The 27,888-nt window shown below is 42.0% G+C and overlaps 1 protein-coding gene across 2 annotated transcripts; it reads right to left on the reverse strand.

Moving 5' to 3' along the window:
- Positions 1-5,279: 5,279 nt before the first annotated feature.
- Positions 5,280-27,199, reverse strand: si:ch211-225b11.1 (uncharacterized protein LOC561694 homolog). 2 transcript variants are annotated; one of them, XM_056591529.1, is made up of 13 exons: positions 21,688-21,790; positions 20,208-20,326; positions 18,280-18,490; positions 17,784-17,916; positions 17,286-17,420; positions 17,015-17,118; positions 16,600-16,724; positions 14,684-14,796; positions 11,471-11,611; positions 10,601-10,700; positions 7,678-7,778; positions 7,105-7,272; positions 5,280-6,728 (listed from the first exon to the last, which is right to left on the reverse strand). In XM_056591529.1, the coding sequence occupies exons 1-13, from the start codon at positions 21,702-21,704 to the stop codon at positions 6,621-6,623; spliced, it is 1,575 nt and encodes a 524-aa protein (XP_056447504.1). In that variant the 5' UTR covers positions 21,705-21,790; the 3' UTR covers positions 5,280-6,620. The 2 variants fall into 2 exon arrangements, with proteins under 2 accessions (XP_056447504.1, XP_056447503.1); XM_056591528.1 differs by lacking the exon at positions 20,208-20,326 and adding an exon at positions 26,537-27,199 and having other exon boundaries at positions 5,283-6,728; positions 21,688-21,822.
- Positions 27,200-27,888: the final 689 nt, after the last annotated feature.

The raw sequence follows: 27,888 nt of genomic DNA on the forward strand, positions 1-27,888 counted from the left end.
AAAACATATAGCGCGTGGTATCTGCAAGAACCCTGGAAATCACGTCACATATCAACCAGATCCAGCTCATGGACCACGGGGGGGAACAAATGATAAACTCCAGAGGGAAGAACTTTTTGGATTACCTGCCTCATCGTCGAGCTTCAACGCGTTTACAGATACGATGTAATTGCAAAAATCATCTCGCATGGATGATCTTCGCCTGAATAGCTTGTCCGCACGCAGGTACTTTTCAGCCCCCAACTTTGACGTAGTGCAGGGCCGGGCTCAAACGCGGTTGAATGATGCGACTTGACAGCAGGTCCGAAGTTATAACAAAACCGGTTTCAACTTTACTTTTTGCCTGACGCTGTTGAAAAGTTGAAGAATGTTTCCAGGGCCAAATCTGTCCTGCTGAGCAAGTGGTTCTGATGTTCTCATTAGCTTTCTGAATCCTTATTTTCCCATTGTATAAATAGGAATCATGCCCTTTGCTTTTTTGGAAACGAAATCGTTATCTCCAGTGTGCGAAATATATGACAACACACACCCGCACACAACAATTGTTGATAATCCGATAGCCTATACGAAAAAGCAACAATTTAGCCAATGCAGCCTCCTATGTAATACTGACATAGGAGGCTGCATTGGCTAAAGTTGTTTGGACCAGGGGCGTTGCTAGACCTAGAGTTTTACTGGGGCAAAGGCCCCCAACTGCCAACATTTTTTTTTTACGTGTGCACAATATGAAATAGATGGATACAGAAGGGTATGTACAAGCTTCAAAATCATTGTCACTGTCATATTGTAGGCTATATCAAAGCACTGGTAAAGGTAAAGACGCAAAGATGGATTCATGAGTACCGTACAATTATATTTATTTAAACACATACACATCTCAAAGATTTACAAATAAGGTAACTGACAAATAAACAAAAAGTCTCTTTATGACCTTCACCTCTTTATCAGGAGAAGTCTACACATCTATATTTATTTAGAAGCTGTGTGGAAACAGCATAATTTTGCCAGAACGACATGTACTAAAAAGGCAAGAAACAAGGTTTAAAACTAATAGAATTTCTGACTTAAGGTGAGGTGGCTCATTGCCACCAATCAACCTGGAAAATGTTATAGAACCATCAAAGCTCTTAAATTAAACTAAATAAGGCCATACACTACTGCATAGAGCCTTTTTTAATGATTATTTTTTCACTATTAAGCTGTATCGCCGCGCCTTCATGGTGGCAAAGCGGTCAATAACGTGGCTTTGACTCACTTTGCATAGTTGCTCCTTTTCAATGGACAAAAGAGAAAGTTGGTGAAGCCTTCCTTGCCCCATGGTTGACCTAAGCCAGGTGTGGAGCCTTCTCGACACACTGAAAGATCGCTCACAACTACAACTGTTTACAGGAATTGTGAGTGCAATGATCTGAATTATCTGTGTCAGTGTTGGGAACATTGTTGGATCCATATATGTTAAAAACACCCTGTATATCCATAATTTCCTTTTTTGTGTTAAGGAAGTTTTTGTCCACTAAAACTTCCTCAAGTTTTGAAGACAGACAATTTTTCATTCATTATTCATTTTCCGCGTGTGTGCGTGCACGCATGGTGTGTGTGTGTGTGTGTGTGTGTGTGTGTGTGTGTGTGTGTGTGTGTGTGTGTGTGTGTGTGTGTGTGTGTGTGTGTGTGTGTGTGTGTGTGTGTGTGTGTGTGTGTGTGTGTGCTATAAAACTACAGGCTACAGACGCCCAGTATTGAAAAACTGGTGCTAATTATGTGGGCAACATTCTTTAACAGCAATCAAGTTGTCATTGTTTGTGTCAAACAAGTTGTGAATTTGTTGTAACGTTAAAAAAGGAGATGACTTACTCTGGGCTGTTTCCAGCTCCCGTGGTTTCCAACGAAACATGATTAACAAAAAAACAAGGAATTGAAAGCTACTTACAATATGCCTAGGTTACATTAATTTCCCCTGATGGCAGCAATGTTCCACTTTCAGCTGGAATTCACGGTAGGCCTACATCAAAACCACATGTCTTCTTTAGATTTCAGTTCCCTTTATTTATTCACACAGTTCAGCAGCGGCATTCATTCAGAATCAGAGCCCAAATTAAAGCTGCATTTAGGGCGACTATCACTACCCAGCAGAAAAATAGATGCACTATAAATGGTTTTGTAGGCCTATAGCAGTCACGAACATGAGCATAGTTGTGGAAATGCTGGTGTTAGAAAACAAAGTTGACGGGAATTAAAGTGCTGCACATCGACTGTACAAATGTAGATTATTCATCACAAGAATTTTAATTCAGAAATCGAATAGGCTAATAAACTCTGAATTGTGAGATAAAATTCAGCATTCTGATAATAAAGTCAGAATACTTGGATAAAATCCGAATTCTGATAATTAAATCCAGCATTAAAGGTTAATTTAAGAAGCTTCTCACCAGTCATTTGTCGCCTGGTCGCAGTGTCGAGTTTTTTTTAAAGTAGTTCACTAGTCGTAGCGTGCAAATAAATTGCAGTGTCAGAATTCTGAGAATTTTGTCAGCATTCAGATTTCTCAGAATTCTCTTACACTGCAAATTAAAGCGCTACTACTAGCAAACTAGTTTCAGCGTGACTGGAGAGAACTTCCTTAAATTAACCTTTAATGCTAGATTTGCATCAACGCTATTGTGTGAATTAGTATGGTTCTCTTTCATGGAAGCCGGAAGTGGGAGATTCCTTATTTTTTTTTACCATTATTGTTTTATTAACAAATTTCTCCTACAGGGGATTGATAAAGTTCTATCTAGACTATTGAACAGAAAGAAACACTTGGTCATACATTACACACTTTACCACTGAAACATTCAGAAGAGTCACGTGGACGAATCCGTAAATAACAGTTTTTTTTCATTGGTTGTTGCGTTAAATCTTACCCAGATACAATAGGGCTATTTTCTGATTGGCTTTTATGTAGCCCCTTTCGTTTTTTGATTGGCTGGTAAGAGGCAGGCTCGACTGAAGACTCCCGAGGCAGCAGGAGATGTACTTGATGAATCCTGCCGATTCCATAGCGAGAGCGGCGCTTCTGCAGATTAATTTAATAATGATCAATGGAATTTTACTGGGGCACTGGAGACTTTTACTGGGGCACGTGCCCCAGTAAAAAGGGGCTGACGACGCCTCTGGTTTGGACGCACAATGTTTTATAACAAGGAGAGGCAAAGTTGTGCATTCCAATGCAAACAAAACAATAATTGGCACCAATATGGCGCACAACAACTGAATAAATGCCAGGTAGGCCTATAGCCTATCGGAGACGGGCACGCTATCAGTCAGTGCACTTGCGAATGAAAGCCTGCAGGCAATTCAGTCACTGCAAAGATTTAAAAGATAGCCTCTTACCTTAAGTTAGAATGGACCCAAATGTGTGAGTGATACACTCTGGTTTAGCTTTCGCTTGCTAGCCGTTTATAGTATGACTTTTCAACACGTCTTTCTTCTGTTTGGCGAACATGCATAATTTCCATACGTACACAGGACTTGCTGGCTCCGCTTGGCAAAAAATAACATATTTGTTAATAAATGTTTTGAATTCTGAATACTGGACATGGTGAGCTTAAAAATACTTCAGTGACCATTAGTGACAATAAAATATGTATTTTTTTTTTTTACTAAATTTGAGACCCCCTCAAATTTTGCTTTTGAGGCTTTCAGGGGGTCTCATCGGTAAAACGGGGGGGTCGAGCCCCCCCGGACCCCCTCGTATTTTTCTCCATGTGACATGGAGAGAGATAACTTATCTCCCTCCATGAGAGATAACTTATCTCTCTCCATGTGGTGCACGGGAGAGCTGAACTGAGCTGAGCTGAGCTTTTTTTTTAATGGGCAATGATTTCCAGATGAGCAGATTTTTAGCTTTGTGGTATGAATATCGGACTTAGTCAATCACAATCACAACTGTCCAAACGTTTGGAGAATAAAGAGTAATCCAATTTGATAACAATTATGGTGGTCAATTTGGGAAATAACGGTTCTCCAGTAGCGCCGAGGTCGTTGATTGGCCTGTGGCACGTGCCACTGCGACTATGGCATATGCCGTTCAGGTGGAATCGCACATGCCGTTCAGGTGGAACGGCACATGCCGTTCAGGTGGAACGGGTTCTGGAACGGCTGCCGTTCAGGTTGAACGGCATATGCCGTTCCCAACAAATATGACACCAGCCAACCACGCCTCCTCCGTATAATTTCAAGACTTTGAACGGCAGTATTGCCGTAAATTTAAAGCTAGCCTATATATATTTGGTCTTCATTGACACTATATCACACAAAGCTGAGGTCCCCTGCATGGAAAATCAGCCCGAAAAGAGGTTCGAAGCCGTGCCTTATCAGATGGAAACCCTTCGCTTCTCGACGTTCCCCAGGGGGTCAAGAAAACAGGCCAATAATATTTTCCCATTACATCAGCCCGGAAAAAAACGTACTTCCCAGGGACCAGACGAGTAGGCTACTCTTTACAGGACTCTATCCAACCCACAAATAGGTTAAGGAAAGGAACCTACCACTGCAGTTGAGTGTGTTAACTGTTCACTAGAGGAGTCCTGAGCTCTCCCCTTGAGATGCTAACCCTTACCTTCTCCTAACCTGGAACTTTCTTAGATGTTCACTGAACCTCAACCCCTGACCCCTGGGCCCTTAATTTAGGAAAGCGACCATAGGACCGAGCTCTGAACGACAAGCCCTTGTCAGTAAACAAGCAGTAGAGGTAAAAGTGGAGGGAGGGGCCGGGGCCGGGGGAAAGTTGGTTAGGCCTACCAGTTCATATTTAAAGAGTGTGTACGATTGAGTGGCATCTAGCGGTGAGGTTGCAGATTGCAACCAACTGACTTCCCCTACCATTCCAATGGCCTAGGATAAGCTGGCATGCCTTTTGGGTGCCATTATGTACTTCCAAAATGATGTCATTGTCCATGACAGCATCGATAAAAAAAAGGGTCAGGTGATGAAGTTAATTGATCGATTTATGCATTTTAATTTGTTGCCAAGTCAGTACAACTAGGTCATACCTTACAAGTAGCGATTAGGGTTGCTTAAAATGCAAAAGATGTGGTTGCTCGAACCGTTTGTCCCTTCTGGGCTACTATAGAAACATGGCAGTGCAATATGGTATAGAAGACTTTAATCATGGACCTATTAGACTTTAATAGGTCCATGATAGAAGAGAACCAACTTCCTATGTCCTGATTACAAATAACTATTTGGATGGGTAGGACTCGTTAAAAAAATTACACACAATTGACTATTAAAAAAGCTTTAATAGTAAGATATTCAGTACTATACATATGTATATATATACACATACACATACACATATACATATATACACAAATATATATAATCATTATTTTTATTATTGCCCCTTAGTTACAGCAGCTTGCAGAATCTTAACATGTGAATTCCATAATTGTCTCTTATTATGCTCACATAATAAGGACATGACATTTAAAACAGCTTATTTTATGTATAGTAAAATAGTAAAAAACAAACCTCTTTTGTAAAGTAACTTAGTAAACATGTTCATTTAGACCCATTCAAATCTCCAAAATCAATTTTGATTACAAAAATCAAAAACGTAAAACACATGCAATATACCATCATATTTTATTAAATATTTACTAAATATTGTCATTCAGGTATGTATGAAAAGATCAATATTCTAGAATTAAGGCACTTAAGTGAATATAAAATCCTAAGCAGCAAACGTAGGTTTTTCAAAAATGTAAAACAGTGAAAAGAAAAGGCTTGCATCATAAATTGCACAAAGCTTTAGTTTATAATATTTAACATAATTATAATTTGCTCTAAAGAAAGACTTATTTATCATGTTGTGCCATAGTACAACAGAGTAAATGGCCATAAGGCTTATCATTTCATGGTTTATCCATAACATAATCTAGCGGCAGTAGTACAGTGATCCAAATGTTATTCCATAATTCCGAACCCGATATACATTTTATAACTTAATTTCTTTGGTATAACACATTTTAGAGACATTGTTTGACCTTTGCAAATAAAGATGTGAGTATTTAAAACAATATTCAGTGCTTATCTCTCTTCAAGAACCCTGGAAGATACGGAGCAGATCTAGGTCATGGATCATGGGAAGGTGCAAAACAAATGAATAAAAAAGCAGAGGGGGCAATCTCCTGGATTACCTGCCTGTTAGGCCAATTCAACGTCATGGCACAAGATAAAAGGTTCCCTAATTGGCTAAAATTCAACCTTGTGGTGAAATGCCCAGTACAAAAGAATCATAAAAGACGACTCAGTAGGCTTAGCCTTGACCTAATGAATCTGTTAAAGGGCCACCTGGTAGTCAAAACGGCATGAGAAAGAGTTCAAAAAGTTACAATTAGCTTATATATATTATATATATATAAACACAAATGGCATTCAATATATTTTGCTACTGAAAATAAGAATCCCACCAAAAAGTTAACATTACTCCCATAGAAACCTAAAACCAAATGACCCTTAACCTAAAAACAAATTATGTAAATTGAGCTCTCTGCATATGGATGCCAGTTGAAGAACATATTAAAACTATGTTTGATGCATACTAAACCAGCACAGCTTGGTTCACCAGTGTCAAATCAATCATGGCTATTGATGGTTATCAATGGGAACTTTAATTTCTTCTCCTCTGGGTGGTCATCTTCAGCATCCAGGTCTATGGTTGGCTTTAAGGCATGTTTTATTCTCTGCGGAATGTTAAATGGAGGTTTCAGACACACACACACACACACACACACACACACACACACACACACACACACACACACACACACACACACACACACACACACACACACACACACACACACACACACACACACACACACACAAAGGGTAGACTGCTGACATATATGATAACCAATATTACAGGTTCAACGTCAGGGTTAAGCTTGTTCCCACTCCTGGGAATGTCGAGAGACATCGAGGGGATTAAAAGTGTTTGAAAAGACGAGAAACTCAAAAATGACTGCAAGTCACGCGATGACAAAGGAAAACGGGACAAGGCCGGTCCCACATCTCTGTGCAGTGGTAGAAGGAGAGAGTGGGCGTTGGTGCGGTTACCTGAAGCAAGGTGCCCTCGTTCCTCCAGATCTCCTGCAGAGCTCCCAGGGGGATGCAAACGATGGAGAGCAGGGAGATCCCCCAGCCCACCACGTTCGCCCAGGCAGGGAACACGTACTTTCCGTAGTGTGCTGGGCTGTACTGCGCGATGCTGGACACCAGGATGACCTGCGATAGCGTTGTTTTTATTATTGAGGCATGACGTTGCTTTTATTCACAGCAGCTTATAGTGAAGGTTTTCTTGTTGTCGTGCTGTGTGTGCTTTGTTTATGTACTGTGACCCTGGCTGCAAAACATTTTCCCCACTCAGGGACAATAAACCACCCGAACTTGAGACATTATTGAGGAGGTAGGGGTAAGGCTTCGTGCTCAGGGAGGCCAACAGGTTATACTGCCGATTCTGGGGTTTGAGCCAATAACCTTTAGGTTAGGTATCTGACACCCAAACCTGACCTGGCCATTCTATGTTCTTTTCATTAGTATACCATCAATATTGATGATAAGATCTAATCCCTTGTTAATCTATGAAATCTGAACTGATATAAATCGTGAAGGAGCTAATAAATGACTCACCAGCACCAGGAGGGGGGTGGCCACCATCCAGTTTAGACGGAAAAAGAGGTTTGGTTCTTTCCCAAGCATTGTCCTTATCATTTTTGAGATTCGACTCACCCCTGGAACAAAAACCTACTTATTAACAAAATGCTTTGAAATAATAACATTTGTGTATAAAAAAAAAACGTACAGTTTGTTAATAAATAAATTAACAAGAACTAAAAAAAAGAGGAGAAAGAGATAGAGACAGAGCGAGAGAGAGATCCTGAATGACTACACCAGAGTTTTTCAACCTGTGTTACGCTTAACTGGTGGTACATGAGGGTACTGCAGGTGGATTATATTCTTTAAATGAATATATAATGTATACATTTATAATTCGCTTTGTTCAGTAAATATATTATTATGGCTTGCTATGATTAAAAAAAATACTGTCGCTTTGTAAGTCCCATCATATGTTTTCCATTGTAATGTTTTCCATCAATGTTTTGTCTTCATTTTTTTCTTTGCTAAATAAACCTACTCAGGGCATTAGCAGCATTGCTGGGATTTCCTTCAACTGTTTCCATCTGGCCATGGCCTTTCTTAAAGTAATAATTCTGTATAGATTAGATGAGGGCACTATTTGCTCAGCCGCTGCATGTGTATTCATAAATATGTACCGTTGGCATATGAGGTCTTGATAACAATTTAGTTGTACGCCAGAAATCTAAGGTTGGGAGCCATTGGGCTATACCATGCAGTACACATGACAACTAAAGTTGTACACCCATAAAAAGCTAGACAAACAAACATATGAGGAGTTGAGCCGTTTCTAATTATAGTAACAGTTCTACAAGCAAGTCTTCAAAGGATAACTCTAGAGAGTCAGCTTCAGCCATTTCCTATGGAGCAGTGGCGGCCTGTCAATGTCTGTCCTCTGAAAGTGTTGTTTTGCCACTGACTAACTCAGATTGTTATTAGGAGTTTTATAAGCAGATTTGTTTGGACACACTAACAAAGAGAAAAGTTATATTTCTCTCTAGGATTCAATTCCATTAGGGTGATGACACAACAATGTGATCATGTCAGCGGCCAAAAACAAAGCACTTTTAGAGGGTGTACATTGTGGGGAGGCTATTGCTATTGTTGATATCAGGAAGCAGCAGGAGGAGGGGGGTTGGGGGGGGGTTGCGTAATTGGTTGCCACCTCCCCTTACTGCAAAGCATCTGCCTCACACGATGCCTTAGGAAAGCGCGGAAAATCACAATAGGCTACATTTCACGATGCTGCCATCTGGTAGACGTCACCGGAGCATCCGGCCACAGCCCCCTAGACTCACAAACTATTATTTTCCCTAGGTCTTGAGGTTTTCTCAATGAGATAACAGCACGGAGAGCGTGAGAGTTATCACCAAAACTAAAATAAGCTATCTCTTTAGCGAAATGCAAATCCTTCTGACAAATAATCATCATCATCCCACAAGCTGTGTGTGCACTTCAGTAGAATATATAGACCAGTGGCGGCTGGTGGTTTTTAAAGTGAGGGAGGAAGGACTGCGCGCTTGGTTGCCATTGGCCTGCTTGCACTGTTGGTGTATGGTGGCATAAGAATGTGAGACTCAAGTTGTTTCAGGGTGTTTTGGTGAACTACAAAATAGCAGGGAGGGAGTTATGTGAACAAAATGTATACAAAGCCACCAGTGGCATCACTGTAATTTGAGAAGGAAATTTAGCAAAGCATATTAGTCAAATCATATTAGCATATTAGCCTACTATTGATTTGTAAAAGTAAATAAAAAAATCTGGGCCTATTATTGGGCCTATTTTTGCCCTCACTGACTGAAGTTATTTAGCTATGTTTATTTTCAGTTACAATTGCTTGTAATGCTACCAGTAAGTCATGCGTACCTAGCAAACCATGTAGCACTCACAACACTGACGTTGCCATTACTTCTGATGACCTTGATTTTGGGAAGTGGTCTACCTCTTTCTGAATGAATGGAATGGTTTTTGTGATAAGACGTTAACAATTTCCTCCGTTTCCAATGTTTCCATTGTGCATTTAGGATCTCGCTATCGCAGATTTCACTTGCTCTGCGTCTCTCAGACTGAGCACCGCGGCAATGCAGACCGGGTTTGTTATCGACAGCGTTGCCAGATTGGGCAGATTTCCCGCCCAATGATAATTTTTCCAGCCTAACGTGGTTAAAAGTAGCCCAATTGGGTGGGAAATTGGACCAATCTGGCAACACTGCTCAACATCCAGGGATCCTGCTTATTGGTTCATGGCGCAGACGGATAGATTTTTGCGCGAATCAGACCCCTTAAGGTCCCACCCACTCAGAGGATTTTCCTCCTCTCTCCCATTGAAACCCATGTTATCCACCGGCCGCCAGTACTTTCGAGAAAATGAATGGGAGTGGACGGCGGCGAAGGGAGGACGTTCCTCCCTGAAGTAATTGTCAATAGGCGATAGGGGGTGCTAATGTCCCTTTCCAGGGAAACGAATATTATATATTCAAAGGCAATAAAGTAGTCATATTTAAGGGCATTAATTCATTACAATAGTCGGGGCAATCTACATTTTTTATTCTCAACAATTTTAGGGAGGATCTTCCTCCCTCTCCTCAATGGAGAAGCCTCCACTGATATAGACATATATAAAGACCTATATATATATATATATAGACAACGGCATGGGGCTTCACAACGCGTGACAGAAGACAAATCAAACACCAACAGTAAAGCTTTTGCTCCAGTTATCGTGATAGTTAGTGGAGTTTGAACGCCTTTCAAAAGCTTTGGTTTTCTGAACCAATTTTAGCTCAGATGTGGGACTTCCTGTTATTAACTCCATCTTTATCTAAAAAAATTAACCTAACCAAAAAAAAAAAGCAATGGCGAGCGTGTGAGGGAGAGAGAGTGAGAAAAATGATGAGAATGAACGAATGTGTAGTACCAAAGATCCAGCAGACTGCCAACACTTCAAAGAAGGCTAGGAACATCAGGGAGACCACGGCAGTGTAGTGATCCATGAGCTGGAACACGTAGATGCCCCCCTGAGAGAGACACAGTGAGAGAAGACGTGGGAGAGAGAATGGCAGAGCTCCTTATTTGTTACAAGGGGCAATTGAAAATCCACACTAACAGTTGGCAAAAACTAACAACAACATAGACAACAACAACTGAAGTTCCTAATATTCCATCGTTAGTGAGACAAACACATCCGAACGCGAATGATACACAATCCATCCAAAGCTAAGGTGAGCTAGCTCCCACGATAGCTCCTTTTCACACATGAGTCATGGCAAGTCAAACAAAGGTGCCCTCATATCACTGGTTACGGTTCTAGTTTAATAAATATATAATGAGATAATGCCGCATTGGCCTTTAGCTCAGTTACAAATCTCAACCAACTTCTATTCGTATTCTATATAATAGGATTTAAAATTAATATAAAAACTAAATCGGTGGAGGACAGAACTTGTGCTCCACCGATTTAGTCAGTGATTTAGTTTTTATATTAATTTAAATTTTCAGATAAAGTGGATAAAGTGCTTTTTAAAAAAAGAAAGCACTTTGACTGGAACACAGGTCAGCACACTGACCTGTTCACAGGCCAGTCTTACAGCCTTGCGAACATGGCGGCGACGTTGCCATATCGCAGCAACAGTTTGAAGTAGTCAATGCGGCTCTATGTATATAGGTCTGTGCAGATGAATGTGTTTAGAACTAAGATAGAACCATGATGGCCTCTAGGTGAATAGGTCCCATAGCTCTGGAGAATATGAAGTAAAGAGGAGGCGAGGGGGTCTGTCCTTCAGCTCACCCTGGTAATGTGTGGGATGCCGAAGAGAAAGCACGCCGAGCAGACGGCCAGCACCAGCAGCTCCCTCCTCTTGAAGATGCGCAGCACCTTGACCCCAAACTCATCCACGACGTAGGTGACGGCCACCTCCGCCATGGAGAACTGCAAGACAGGGGCAGGGACATGGAGAGGGATTGTTATCATATGGAAAAGATTGATTAAAAATTCACCAGCGCAAATAAAAATAAAAATAGTCTGAGGAAGTATATTCCAAAACATACTTTTCCGCCTCAACCACTGCTTCTTCTTTTTGTATCAATGTAAAAATATGTTTTTTAAGAGGTTGAGATATTATATATATATATATGCCCTATATATATAAAGTCTTATATAAGCCCCTTTGTCAGCATCAGAATGCTTTTGACTGGGGGGGGAAATGCTATGCAGCTCTGTGATTGGTTGGCCAACTATCTTTCACAGAGGTCGAGTAATAGTAATTCAATGAGACTAGTTTCAGTAAAATTTACGAATCATATCTTTCCTCTTAATGGTCGGGCTTCGTTATCGCCAGCTACGTGACATGTTCTGCCCGCTGTGAGGGACACGAATCCAATAAACTGGGAATAGGCTTATGGGCGTGCCTTGGTTTACTTCACGTTGCCAGCCGCCGCGAGTAACGTAATCGCTGGTGAGAAGGACATTGTTTCTGATTTGTTATCTACAGAAACAAATAGGTTAACTCTTAATAAGAAGTTGGAATTAATAACAGAGAGACTCACACATGGGCTAAAATTGGTTCAGAAAACCAAACCTTTCGAAAGCCATTTCAACTCCATCAACTATCGTGATACCCATCAACTATCGCGATACCCTGTCACACGCTCTGCACCCCAGGCCGTTGTCTATATATAAGGATATACAACACAAGTATGAAGTGCACACAAAGCTTGTGTGATGATGTGATTATGTGTCAGGTGTTAAAGTACTTCGGTATGGTAACTATGAAGCAAAAGGAGGGGATATTGTGTTGAACACGCGTGTGAGCGACAAACAGCAGAGCCTCTTCTAGCCCCGGGGCTTTCCCCGGGGCTCTCAACGGACTGCTTCCTTGTGGCAATGTGGGGGCAGCTTATGTGCTTAAAACACGTAACACAGGAGGATTTGCATTTTGCTTAAGAGATATCCGTTTGTAGTTTGGATGATAACTCTCACTCCCTCTGTACCGTTTGCTCGTTGCATTGCTATGGCTGGACTAGCGTATTTGTTTTTTCTTTCACTTAGTTGGAATTATCAGAGGTACCTTTTGCAGTACTATAGAGAGGACACAGTAAGATAAACTGGTGGTCTAGTTTTTTCGCGATGGGGAAAGGGGGTCAGAGGGTCATGGTATAAGAGTCACGGTTCGCTACTGGAGTCCTCCCATTATGAAACAAACATGACCACCGTCATGATTGTTATTCTGGGATTATTGCTATGTATCTTCATTTTACTTATCAATATCCTTGTCTGAAGATTCTCTACCTTTGTATAAGACACTCTCGTGCATTTGCCATTCACATATCATGTAATCAAAGCCCTGAAGAAAACTCGGCAGATTCTTCAGGCCAATCTGTCCCTGAACAAACCAAATAGATGCTTTGTCTATGTCTGAATCTCTCTGGGTGATTCTGCCTTGGTCCCAAGCCTAAATATTATTACATACTGGTGGCACAGAAGACACTTAGTGTTTTTCCATGCTGGGATGTTTGCATGAATGGGTGAATGTTAGGCAATAATTGCAAAGTACTTTGAGTGGCCGCTGGTTGGAAAAGCGCTATATAAACGCATTTCATTTACCATTCAGGGTTTGCGGCATAAATTGTTAGTTAAGGTGGTGGGGTTTGCTGTCAGAACGGGGGGGGGGCAAACAACATCGTCAAAATAACGGAACCAAGAACAGTGAAGGAGGTTGTGCAATTTTAACGATACAAATATTTAAAAGTAAAGTGCTAAACAACATTGTCACAATAACCACTGAAACAAGAACATCATTTTTTCCGGGGTTTTTAACTATGTAGTTAGGCGGCAGCTGTGTGTTGCTTATGCGGCCGCCTAAGCTGTAAAGTGCTGTGGGAAACCCTGCCATTTATCTGCCACATATGAATATCCTTTGTTTTTGCCAGTCTCTGCTGACCAGTTTCTAAACGTTCCACACTACTCCGAAACAGTTGGGGTTCCTTTCGTGACGTCAAAGGGCCTGTTATGCCGCTTTTCCACTGCATGGTACCAGCTCGACACGACTCGACTCGACTCAGCTCGCCTTTTTTGCGTTTCCACCGCGATCTAGTACCTCAAGTGGCTGCTTTTTCTAGTACCGCCTCGCTCTAGGTTCCAAGCGGCTGAGCCGATGCTAAAATGTGACGTCGGCAGACGGCCGGCCACTGATTGGCCAGAGAGTGTGACGAAGTCACGAGAGCGACATGGCAACCATGCTGGTAACGATAGAACAGCCATAGTAGCGCCGCAGCCAACATATTCCACTTCTTCAACATGCCAGCTAATAATATGAACACGAATACCATCGCATCGATGTTCTCCATTGTTGTTATGTGGGTTCTGTCCATGTGTGGGTTACGTAGGTGTTGTTTGCGTCGCGTACAAAAATACGTCACGGCCCTTTCGCGCAGACGACCCCGCCCACGTCCCGGAGGTACTATTTGCGGTGGAAAAGCACCCGCGCTGCTACCGTGTCGAGTCGTGTTGTGTCGAGTCGAGCTACATGTGCGGTGGAAAAGCGGCATTAGTATACTCTTCGACGTCAGCTAGGCAGCGGTTGTTGACGGTGCCCTCCTAGAGGGGGTTAAGCATCTCGGACGATTATAGTATCCCGCCACGGTGTGTCTGGATGCGTCATAAGCATCTGAGAGATGCTTCGGCTTCCTTGTCTCGGACACTGTAGGATAACGCCACTGTGTGTGGCGCATATCACATACAACATCGCTCATTTAAATGCTCACACATGACAACGCTAGGCTACTAAAAAGGTATCTTAAAGTTGCCAGGGGTCGAAACAATGAGGATAACCTCCCTTCTACCAAGAACCCTCAGCTCAAAACAATATCTTTCTCAAAAAGTGTTTGATTTTGGGCTGAATCAAAGTGACACTTTAATGATTTGCACGTGCAAACAACTTTAACCACAACTTGGAAGAAATGGCCCCAAAAGGTTGGGATCCACTGAGCTACACACACAAACCTGGCTATCAAGTCCGAGACAAAGCAGCATCAGGAAGAAGAGTGCAGCCCATAACTGGGGTACAGGCATGGTGGAGAAGACTTCTGGGTACACCACAAACACCAGGCCAGGGCCTAGAAACACAGGACAGACAGTTAAAAACCACAGGTCAGGGCCTGGACTCAAAAAACACAGGCCAGGGTCTAGAAACACAGGACAAACAGAGTTAAAAACTACATGTTGGGGCCTCAACAAACAAACCCCAGGCTAGGGCCAGGATACACAGCACAGACAGTTACAAACCCAGGCTCTAAACAAAGCAGCTAAGACCCAGATGCAGATACAGTTTCAGTCACAGTTAAAGGGAGCCACAGACACAGAGACTGAGACACTTAGAACTCTGTTAGACATAGTTAAACCCAACCCCTTGCTCTAAAGGAGAGATCACACCAGAGAACGGTTACCAGAGCGGAGGTGTTGAACCCGCAGAATAAAGAAATACAAAACCATCCAACCAAAATGACTCACACAAAGAACGCCAGGAATGTTACACTGAGACGAAGTGGAAAATAAGCTCTTCTGCTGATCAATAATTAGTGTGTGCAGTTAATCATAAGGCCTTGCGCAGGACAAAAGAAGCATGCAGTTGACACCCAGACCTTGTTAATAATACATTCTTGTTCTTTCATTTGCATCCTTGCGTCCTGCTCACGCATCTTCACAGGGCTAAATAGCATTTTCTTCGGTCAAGGGTTTAAACAGTGGGTGCCTTGATGCCATTCGAAACAGATAAACACAGGCACAACACACTTTTTGATGGTTGATCTTGTTTTACTGATGAAAATGAACACTTTGAGCAATATAAAGTATTCTGGTTCTACTCGGAACAAATCCATTTGTTATTTTTTGGGGGGGTTCTCACATAGGCCTCACATAGGTTTCTATTTTCAAACAAATATCTGGTTACGTTTGTTTTTCTTTCAGTTGGAATGGATGCTTTACTAGCTCTTGTTCCGTCTCCAGTGTAGTAGTACTTAATCTTTAATGAAAACAGTTACTCAAACCTGTCAGTTTCCCATTAGCAGCATCTAGTGCCTTGAGTTGTAGCTACAGTTTAAGCTATGGACACTAGCTGGTGAAACCCATCCCAACAGAGAGACAGAGCCTATAGAATGCCAACAAAGAGCCTGCTATTGAGAGGGATCCAAGCAAGTACACACCTTTCACAACAACTGGCTTAGGGTGCACTCACACTAGGCCATCTGGCCGTGGCCGTTGGCCGTTTTCACACCTAACCGTGCTCAACTGGCCCCATTGTTCTATGGCCTGCACTCACACTAGGCCATCTGGCCGTGGCCGATGGCCGTCGCAACTGTGGCCTGGCCACGGTAGACTCTTGTACATACGTCATCACGTCGTAACACGTCATCACCAAGCGTCCGCTGCATGGACCATAATAAAGTCTGCCGCCAGTCAGAGTTTTAACAACAATGGACAACAACACAGAGAACACAGTTCTTCACCAACTGTGCCTGAATAGCATCGTCTGCCCAAATGGCTAACAGACACTCGACTTCTCTATGGGACCAACGTGAACCAACAGTTGAACCGCTTGACGCCATGTTTACCGTTTAATGGGAAAGAAGGCTCGTCGCCTTAATTATGTCCATGGTCGTCGCATGGACTATACGTCATCCAGCTCAGGTTGCGTAGCCGTGCGTGTGCACGTGTCGGACTCGGCTCATTAGCATCTGTGCCCTGGCGGCCCGTACCGTAGCAGCACACCTCTCCCAAGTGGCCAAGTTGGCCTGGCCTGGCCAGAACGGCCACACTCACACTGGCAGATTTGAGCACGGTTAGGTGTGTAAACGGCCACGGCCACGGCCACGGCCAGATGGCCTAGTGTGAGTGCACCCTTACTCTCTCTTCACACTCACCATCTGTAGCAATGTCATCCACCGGCAGGTTATGGACGTGAGCCATGTAGCCGATGGCGGAAAATATCACAAATCCAGCTAGTATACTCGTTGCCGAATTAGCGAGCGCAACGATTAGAGTGTCCCTATAGGAAGGAATTAAGAAAGAAAAAGAAACACGGTTGGAAATTATTTACATGTAATATCGATTATTTTTGGATCTTCGTGATACATCTTTTCTTGACTATATCACAAACACACCATGAACAATTCCTTTGTTTGTGAAAATAAAACTGGCGATAAAACACATTTAAACTCTCATTTGTCTTTCAAACATAGATTTGGCTTTTTGTTTTTTTCGGGAAGTAAAAGTCCCCAAAAAACTGTCCACATACCAAACCGGTATGTTTACTCTGGGCCCTGATATTCAACATACCGGAGGATGTTGTTGTTGAACTTGTTGTAACTAGCCAACGAGATCATGGAGCCAAATCCAATACCGATGGAGTTAAACACCTGGGCCGCGGCATTCACCCACACCTGCCGCAAGGACATGGAAGGTCAGCCGTTTTATGATGCTGTCATGGGGCCCAAGGATGTCATTGCTGTAGACTACAGCATCACATGCTAGGGCACCACCTACAACTACTCAAAGAAAGATGATACTAAAGAGGCTCAAAACGAGTTCAACAGATCGATCACCTCACCTGGACTTCCAACAGCTTTCCCCAGACAGGGGTCAGGAAGTAGATAATGCCATTGACTGCTCCAGGGAGTTGCACGTTGTTTATTAACAAGGCGAACAGCACAAAGTACGGGAACAGTGCTGTGAAGTACACCACCTGCTCGGCACCAACAAAGGGGAAACAGCTGTCACGCGTGTGCATTGTTCTCTATTAGTATTAGCCAAAATACTTTTTTTTAAGCTTTTGAAGAGCAATGTGGGAAGAAAGTATGAACACTGTCCAAATAAGCATAAATAATCGTAAGAAATATTACCACAATAATAACAGTAACGGTAAATACTATAATAATTGTGTCATTATTATTCGTAATAATATAAATATCATAATAATAGTAGACATTATGAATAATAATTATTATGAAAATAATAATGACGGAACAAACACATTGTTATTCACATGAAATCGTATGTAATAAACATTGAGTATCTAGTCCTAGATTGATGGAGAAGGGGCTCTGACCTTGCCGGTAGACTTGACGCCCTTGAAGATGCACAGATAGACGATGGCCCAGGCCACAAGGAGCAGGCCAAACAGCTCCCAGCGGACACCACCGGCCTCCTCGATGCCATCCGTCTTCTCCAGAAGCTTCCGACTGAGAGACATAACATGTATGAAAATACAGAAATTGTTCATAGCGTTTTTAAAGACTCATCTACCGAGAAAATAACGTATGTTTGATCCTGCTTATATTTTGTAGTGGAATTGTAATTAAGCTATTTAGCAGACATCCAAACCAACAGATTTAATTGGTGTTTTGTTTAATCCATGACTGAGCAGATGGCAGTAAGGTGTCTTACTCATAGAAGCCTGTAGGCTGCGGTCTTTGGAGTTTGAACACCCTAACCACAACCCCATCCTTTGGGGGAGGAATCTTTCACCCATACCAAATATCAGTTCAGTGACATTTAACAGCCGAACAAAACGTTGGACAAACATGACAAGATCCATTCCTTACTCGAAGAACTGCTGGCTGGCTGACTGCAGGTTAGAGGCGTTGCCAGTGAGACCACTTGAGCAGTTTTCAACAGCATTCCAGCTATTGTTGCAGGACTGCCAAGGCAGGGTTGTCCAGAAGGAGTTGAGGAAGTAATACAATGCCCAGGTAATGATGACGTTGTAGTATGTACACATCAAGAAGGATATGACGGTGGTGGCCACACCCACACCTGTAAATTGAAACGAGGAGGGGGGGGGGGGGGAAGCCTGGTAAGTTTCCATGCATGGGATTGGCTATTGCACAATATTTGGTAATTTGCCACATATGAGCTTTTCATGGACACATCATGTTTTACCTGGCTTGCAGGGAAAAAGGTTATGCAATATCTTTCATCTCAGGAACTACAGTTAGGTCATTTAGGGTGAGCGTTTTGAGTAAATGCTGAGTCATTACGATGAATATGATGTCATCAATAATTTATCTAAAGTAATTGAGTATGAATGATAAGGAATTTAAGAAGTTATTTCACAAGTCTGTTAAAGATTATAGTATAGGTTTGAGAATGAAAAAAAGGTTACAAAGTACATTATGCTACATAGCCGCTTTCAAGTTCAAGCTCAAGAGTTTTCCTGCTTGTCCTTAAAGTTAGGGTAGATATTTTATTTTGGAAGCATCCTTTGCTCTTACAAAATTCAATTGACATCCCAACGGCAATCAATAAATCAAATTTGTTAACATTCCAAAAAAACATCCATTGTGATTTTGGAATAATTTCAAACGTTGTTTATCCATTAGGCATGACCTTGAGTCAGCTTTTGACCCAATTCCTAGATGAAAACAAAGCACACCGATTGTTAAGTATCCCGAAAATGTGGCCCTGCTATCAAAATATTTTCATGTTGAATAGTGAAAGGCAGGAATGCCCCGCTCCATTGGGCCCTACGCTGTTGGATTTAGAGAGGAAGGGGTAAGTGGAAAACAAGCTCTACGATAGCATAATGATCGCGCCCCTAACTAAACCCATCCCTGAGCTCCAAGATTAGCCAGAACCAACTGTCCACAGGCCGCGACAGGCTCACTGCCCTTTGTGATCACTGCGTTGTTCACATTGAGTCGATCCAATATGCGGAGCAGCCAGACACTGTAGGTGGCGTAATATTTTTTGTTTGTTTTTTTTCTGTCCAACAGTTTGTTCTTTTGGACCCAGCTAAAAAGCCAGTTAGTTTAGTTTAGACAGGGGTAGCAGCTTAGCAACTAAAGCAGTGGATTCCTGCCTGTAGTCAAGCATTCTAATTGGCCTTAGTGTCTGAAGGGTAAATAAGCTTGCATTGAAACATATTTTTTCAAACAACGTAGACAGAGCTACAAGGTAAGTAAGGTAGAATTCTTGACTACTTTAAATGGTATGTGAATTACTACACATTTGGCTACTGTGAGACAAAGTAAAAATAAAGTTTGGAGGTTGAGGTTATGATCATGGCTGCTATGACAACATATGATGGGATATATGGGGTGCCATTAGAGGATTAGACACCTTCGTTCCGGTCTAGTAATTAGCAGCCTTAAAATCACTATTCCATAGGGGATTTTACATCTACATAACCATAACTAAACAACCAAAGTGTCCTCCACTGTAATCAGAGTCTCTGAAGTGTATTATGGTTCATGATTATTCACAGGTAACGTATTGAGGACCTACATAATATGACCTTTAGTATCAATATATTTGATTTGCATTGTCATCTTTTCCAATTTGTAAAAACAGGCTTCAATGAGAACATCAGATGGCCATATGACCACAACCTTCCAAATTCAACACTTTTCATGAATTAAAGGCAAAAAATGCATTTTGTTACAAGTAATAATCATGTGATACAAATATAAGCCTTCAACATGTATAATGCATGGTCACAATACATTTTAAAAAAATATTCTGAAATAACTACCTGCTTTTGTCCATTTGCTAGCACAGAGAATTAACCAGGCACAAATGATTGGATTAATCAAGGGACGGAACCAATACGTTTTGACCGGGTAGAATATCTCTGTCTCAAAGGAGAAACAACTATGGAGAAAAATGGTTTGTTAGCACCAGATAGAAAGCCACATCAATTTAGAATGGGGATAAGGGGGTACATGTTGATGGCTGTGTTCTTGTTAGGTTGGGAAAGTAGATCATATCCGACCATCTGACTGTGCATGACTGTGCGTAATTTGGTTCTATACTCATGGGGTGTGCGCATGACTCGCGCCCTACAGTGATGGCGTTGTTGCTAAAAGAGTATCATTGTATAGGGACTTTTGGATTAACTATGCTTCCATTTAACAATGACAACAGAGAGTTGTGGGTTCACAACGCTCAATTTCTGATCTAAACGTATATAAACATGCCTAGGCGAAATAAGTAATGATTCTACCAACAACTTTCCAACAGGTTCTCAGCCATCAACTGATCTTTTGAAAGTAATGCATTTTTCAGTTGATGAAAACCAAACATAAGTAAACAAACATTGTTCATAAAACATTCATTTATTCCGACCTTTGAAAAAAAGAAAGAACATATCAAAGTCCTGTGAAATAGACCTATGAAGAATACATCCAGCCTTCTAGGCTGCCGGTTCCCTCGGTCAATTGTTCATGGGAAATAACATGGCTTTTTTGAACGATCATAACAAACTCTGTAGGTGGCAAAGAAGTAAAAGCTGCGTCACGTTTTAAACTAAACCATCTTTCCGCCTAGTTTCCATTGGGGTTTGATTTTTTTTTTTGTATGCCAGATAAAGCATGTCTCATTTAATGTAATTAACATTCACACATTCCATTTTTGTTTACATAATGTTGATGCTTAATACAACGATAACCAACAATATCTGCCTGGAGATTATGGTCTTATGGTATGTTTGTATGGGATTTATTGTCAAAAGAGTGCTATTGTCGTTATATTCTGCATAGAAATGGTGGGGCAGACAATCAAAAATGGAATTGTGTTTCTGCCAATACTGCATTTAGATACAATATATAATAACTAATGTTTTATGTATGGTCCAATGTTAATTCCTGATAGATATTCCTCTCTGGCAGATACAAATACACCACTCTACTAGTAGTTCTAGGTTTTTTGGACACTGGTCGCATGTATGGTTAAATATTTATCAAAGCAAATATTATCGACCGTGTTAAAGGTGAGAACACCTTTACCGATAGTTTCAGCTTGGTATTGTTTCTAATCAGGTGGTGAGAAGGGAGTGACTAGTGATAACCCTATATTTGAACAGGTAGAATACCACAAACAGCTTTCTTTTTTTTTAATCAATATCCAAAAAGCCCATTGGTTATTTTATTGTTTTGAACATCAAGGGACCCGACTATGAAACTAAATGTACAGATTGTGACGTGTAAGGAGGCTTTGCATTTGAAGTGACTCACCTTTCAGCAGGGGGCATATTTTAGCCAGGGCATGCACAGGGCCAAGGCGTGTGTACTGTCCAATAGCAAACTCCATGAACAGAAGAGGGATGCCGCACAAGAGCAGCATGGTAAAGTAGGGAATGAGAAAGGCACCTGAAACCGTTGGATAGAAATTGCAAAAGCATTGTATTAAGGCATGCAACAAGTTCATGGTTAAAGATGAGGTCAATTGTGCGTGCACTGAGCTCCTAACTGAGCCAAGGAGTTGGCTCAGTTAGCATTTGCTCCAAGTTATCCGCTTCCATTGACTTGCAGAGTTACAGTATGGTGACTTTTAGGCCTCATATTATGAGTGGCATGCACAATTACATTATCAGCTGCTCGTAGCTGGGTTGTTTATCACAGATAGATGTGTGATGGCCCTCGTTTAAAAGTTTCGATAAGCGTTGAATATTTTATATTTTATAATATTGAATATTGTATTTTGTGCTTTTCCAGCTTAATGCCTCCAATTCCCACACTCCCACCAGGTTTCAAATCGACGAGGACTGAACCACCAACTTTCCAGTAGCAAGACAACTTGCTCCCTCTCCTGAATTACTACAGCCAGCCTGTAGTTTTTTTATTTTTTTTATTTGCTGAATCATGATGAGCAAGAGGAAATTGCCTCTGTAAATACAGGAAAGAGTAACATTAAATGTATATAAACGTATGTTCTCGTTTTCTTTTGGGTTTGTTTTGCAAGTCTTTGCAAGCTTCCTTTTTTCTGGCAGAAACTACCTTGAGCCTCACTTTTTTGAAACATTGCGATTTATGTGTTGAAACCTGAGGCTAGAACGGATATACAAGTGCTTGTTAAAACAGCCCAATCCAGAATTTGCATTCTATGGTATTGTGTTTAGAATTGCGTTTTTTATTGGTTAAAATAATTGCATAGACTTAATAATAATAGATTCAATTTATATAGCGCTTTTCACGTACTCAAAGCGCTTTACATAGGGGCACAAAAATAGTTAAACAAGAAAAAAAAAAAAAAGAAAGCACTTAGAGAAAGCAAATGTCTTTTGGAGACTGCGCTTATCAATACATTTAAAATATATATATTATACGTTAAACAAGATTTAAGTGTAATATATGACGAGTGATGTAAGGACTCCCATCAAATATTATCATAGTTATGGTAATAACCAGTGTTTCATTACAATTCAACGGCTTACCGCTAAATGAACGATGACAATCTGAACAGCTGCTACTATACACGTGTTTGCGATGTAGGCACACCCACAATGTTTGTCACCGCTAACAGCCAGGTAGTGGTGAGTCATCCTCCTGATGACATTGCATTTTTATTAAATCAATGAGAAGGTGGATGGTTCCTGAGGCAATGAGTCCCTACCGTGAAGCAAGCAACTGGAAATGTAACAAAACTAGTAATTAAGTTATTGCTTCCAACCGAACCGACTCAGTTATTGATGGACTTAAGGTAGAAAGACATTGTGGCGCCTTGTCTAGAGGACATCGTTAATATTTAGGCTGGGGGACAAGCATAGATACTGAGCCACAGAAAACACAATTTACACTTTAGATGAGGCAACAATTAATGAACTTATGAGCAAACCTCAGAATAGAAATAAGATGTTTATATTGCATAATATATCCTAGTAACGAAGAACGGGGACCGGTTTGATTTTAGAGTTGTTCCGATGCCAACACCAGTAGCGTAAAACGCTTCAGATACCGCCTAAAATGCAGTACCGGGTATCATTGAGTCTGCAAGTCTATGCTGCTATCCGATACCATCAATTGACTAGAGCATTTACTACACAGGCAAAGCAAATCACAAACATGTGAAGGGTCATGCTGCGTTTGTCAATGGTCGGAGGTGGGAAGTCGGCAGTGGGAAACAATTTGTACATTTTTGTTGAGCAGTAGTCGCCATGGTAAATGAACTGAAAATTGTTCATTCTCTGAATTCAGATTGAAAGACAGACGACAGGCCGGCAGACAGACAGACATCGACGTTTGGAGATAATAAACACGTATTTTTAACTAAACAAGACCATACGAAATAGCGTATTGATAGTTCCCACGAATGGCGGTGGGTCAATAGAGGGTGCTAGGGCGCCGCCCCTCCGTGAAATATTCACTTGAATATAGCTGCCAAGCGCCGGTCTGGCAAAGCCAGACCAAATTACAGCAGGTATTTGTCTGGAACCACGATATTTAAAGCCGTCTATCCGGGGGGAAACTGGGCTGATCTGTTTTTATTTCTTTAAACCAATCACAATCGTCTAGGGCGGGGCTAACCCCGGGAAGCAGCAGCGGTGTCCATCCGAAATAGTGCAAGAACATCTTTCTTCCTCAGCAAATGCTGTAAGCAAATCTTTTGAAGTTCTTTGCTATTTTCGACGGAAAGAGCCAAACATGCTAGCCTTACAGCGCCGTCAAAGTCCTCTTCAAAACTCGCCATACTGACTAGCTTCCGAGTTTGAGGGGGAGCACAATACGGGAAAGCCAGCAACAGGAAGGGGAGGATTAGCGGTGGAATCCGACCCTAGCGCTAGACGCTGTCCATTTCCGCTCAGCCAGATTAGCCAACTATTAACCAACTTTTATCAATACAAAATAAATCAACAAAAATCCATAGCGTTTATCCTCGTTTAATTGTGTGATATACTTGTCACTGCCAGCAACCATTTAAATGCGTCTGAACGTCAATGATTTGTGCTAGGCTAGTTATTGGTCATTCGAAATAAAGCCCTCCTCCAAGTCAGGGGCGCCGGTGTAAGTACCATATTGGCTCGGCTACCAGATCGGCTCGGGGTCCGTCGTCTGCTGATTACGTCACACAATACGCTATCTACAGCAATAAGGTCTTTTATGGCTTAAATTAAAGAGCCTGTAATGATCTTTCATTTTGAACATAGACCATTCCCAACCTATCTGTATGGATAGTTTTCTTCTAAAAACAAAACATCCCTCGGAATCATCTTGGCTGTTAAGATAAGCCGTCCGTGTTGCCAGATTGGGCACATTTTCAGCCTGATTTGGCTACTTTGAATCACGTTAGGCTGGAAAAACGGGATATATGCCCAATCTGGCAACACAAACCGAAACTAGACAGACCTACTCGCGCTCACACATGTGCTCGCTGTGGTTGCTATGACGACAGCCAGAGCTACAGCACAAAACAGCCAATCACAACTGTCCCTTAGCAGCCAATCACAATGTAGCCTACGCCCATTCAAGCGTACAGCCAATGATATTGTGTAACGTAATCAGCAGACGACGGACCCCGAGCCGATCTGGTAGCCGAGCCAATATGGAACTTACACCGGCCACGTTGAAGTCAATGTAAGCTTGCTAACGCCCCGTGCCCACTACCTCCGTCAGTTGACCATTGCCCATTGACTTTGAATGGGGACGGACGCGCAATGCATTGTGGATCCGTCCGTTCAGTTGGAGCGTTCGCCACCGTCAGAAAGTTGAAAAATGTTCAACTTTTTCGGCAGCGACGGTTCCGTCATCCAATCAGATCGCGTATGCAAATTTAAGCACTGTGACGCGACTCGGGCTCTGACGATACTGGAAAGCGGGAAAGCGGGTCATCTTGCCTCGCAACAAGCAGGAAGAAGCGGGAAGAACCCGGCGAAGCGATTTGATTGGCTGACGGATGCCTCTGCAAAGACTACTCCCCCATCCGTCAGCCACGCCTTCCCACGTCCGTTGACTGACGGTGCAGTGGGCACGAGGCATAACTTTTTGCTGTCTAGCAAGCAGAGACAGCTTTTCATTGGCGCAAGAGGATTCGCCCTTGGGTCGCACCAGTGTGCGCCCCAGGGCAATGGTATCGCGTTTCTTTTCTGTTAACACAACATGATTGGACAATTTAGCGAATCAATCAAATAGGCTATCTCCCTCAGCAGCATTCGCGCAACACAACTACATGTAGAGAAGAGATAGATCGCTAACTAGCAGAGAGTTGTAAGCACTTTCCACCCTTTTCAGTGGAGGAATTGGACTCCCCAAGCAGTGTTACACTTAAAAGGAGCATGTAAGTTACATATTAATTTAGTCTTTCGGCCTGTAGAAACAAAATGAAGCAACTGTCCCATATTTCTAACTGCATTTGAAGTAGACATTGAGACTCACAAAAAATTGACACTAAGACAGTGATCATGATTTTTCTCAATATCAAAATAACAACAATGGGTAAAATAGCAATGGCTGGTGGAATGGCCATAAAGTAGGTCTGTGTATGCAGTGTAAGCTTGTCCAGGCCCTGCAAGTCAGGATGTAGGCTATGAATCTGAACGGTAATAGGTAGTGGCCATCCCCAAAATGCACCAGAATACAGGAAATCAAATCTAGTAAATTCAATTTTTTTATGGGGGGGGGGGGGGGAACCCAGACCCCAGACCCCCTGTCTCTGCCCCACCAACATTTTTGATCACCAGCCGCCACTGCCCACGATTGAAAAATAGATGATTCCTGTAAATATATATAGATTTTGAACAGGGGAAAAGGCTTCTAGCTTTCTCATGATTATTAATTGACACACAGTCGGTAATTAGTATCATGTTTCTCTCATGTCAATCTGATAGGCAAATACATCTATCAACTTTATACGATTATCAATTAACGTGTCAATGTTTTTGGCAGGTTTACCAACGCTTAAGAGTTATTCATTGAGCATGTACTGCCCAATCCTTCACTAAATTCACGCTACCATAATTGACTAAATCTGAATTTGCTGATATCTAGCCTATATATAAACAAAAACAGCTCAAAAATGTCCCCTGATTTCATCCTAGGAACTGTGCATCTCGTTGTATTGTTAGGCCTGTTTAGGCTACCGCGACCTTACCTCCACCGCTCCTGTAACAAAGGTAGGGGAACCGCCACACGTTGCCGAGTCCCACCGCGTAGCCCACCGACGCCAGGATGAACTCCAGGTTCCGACCCCAAGTGGGTCGTTCTTCTTCAGCCTTCTCGGGCATGGTGTTGTCCAGCCGCCGGGGGTCGGTTCCTGGAAGCGCGTCTGTTTGATCTAGATACACTTCGATGGAAGCAGCTGATACCTTGCCTCTGGATATTGTGTTTTCAGCTCCGAGACCCATTTGTGTTGTAATTTATACGCTAAACGCGTACACACCATCCGCGTAGGCGGGGACGAGGTGAAAGTGGGGATATCAGAAGCTTATGGAGCATTCAATTAACTACTGCCGGTCGATTCAATCGATTAGCCAATGATATAAGACCCGGCTTCACCTCATTTATTCAAGTCTTGGACAACCTCAGAAGATGCACACGATGCGGCGACGACTATAGAAAGGTGAATCTCAACTACCTAAATCCAGCAAGACATTACTAGTGATTAAGGAACGATATGTTATATAGGCCTACTGCTATTGTGTCTCCAGTGGCTCCGCGCTGACAACTGTTTCCATAACTCCCACATGTAACAGCGTTGTAAAAAGCAATACATAATGTCTCTCGTGTAGCTCGCTTGCCCTTTTAAATTGAACAGTACGGAAAGCTTAAAGGAACAAAAACGACCAAGTTCAAGTCCAACCACTGCCCACTTTGGTGCATGCCAATGAACAGATGTATCAATGTTTAAGCATAATCAATAATTGTATAGAATCACAAGAAAGCAGGCCTACGGTAAATATAATAATAAGTCATACTTCATTTTAATTATAGTTTTTCCTCTCTCGCATCCCCGCCTTCTCCCTCTCTCTCTCTCCCTCTCTCTCTCTCTCTCTCTCTCTCTCTCTCTCTCTCTCTCTCTCTCTCTCTCTCTCTCTCTCTCTCTCTCTCTCTCTGTCTGCTGTCTCTCTGTTTCTCTCTCTGTGTCCGTCATGTTTGTTTTTATGTTTTAAATAAATAAAAATAGTCCTACTACATTTCCTAATCGTCCATCCAATTCATCCATTAATAAAACACAAATCCCAATCTTAAACCCAATATAAAATAATAAAAATTATATGGAGGAAATAGCCGATGTAACATACACGTACGTATCAAGTTGTGGCATCACATCAGTCATGCTACGATCCGGTTTCACTTAACACGCACGCTTCAACAAGGTGTGGAAACCTTTACCTGTCAACCTCTAATAAGGAATGCTTGCCCAGGCTCGAGAAATAAATAAGACATGTTTGTATATTTGAAGTATGCGCCTGGGGGGGACGTCTTGCTGCTTAAGTCGTGTTG

Source organism: Gadus chalcogrammus, chromosome 6 (genome assembly GCF_026213295.1).
Source record: "Gadus chalcogrammus isolate NIFS_2021 chromosome 6, NIFS_Gcha_1.0, whole genome shotgun sequence".
NCBI classification, from domain to species: domain Eukaryota; kingdom Metazoa; phylum Chordata; class Actinopteri; order Gadiformes; family Gadidae; genus Gadus; species Gadus chalcogrammus.

Excerpts from the sequence above, each read along its gene's own strand:
- si:ch211-225b11.1 (XM_056591528.1), bottom strand. The coding sequence starts at position 26,789 with ATGGGTCTCGGAGCTGAAAACACAATATCCAGAGGCAAGGTATCAGCT. Across the intron at positions 21,823-26,536 it reads TTGTTACAGGAGCGGTGGAG|GTGCCTTTCTCATTCCCTAC; the intron begins GTAAGGTCGCGG and ends CAACGGTTTCAG. Across the intron at positions 10,701-11,470 it reads GCATCCCACACATTACCAGG|GGGGGCATCTACGTGTTCCA; the intron begins GTGAGCTGAAGG and ends TGTCTCTCTCAG.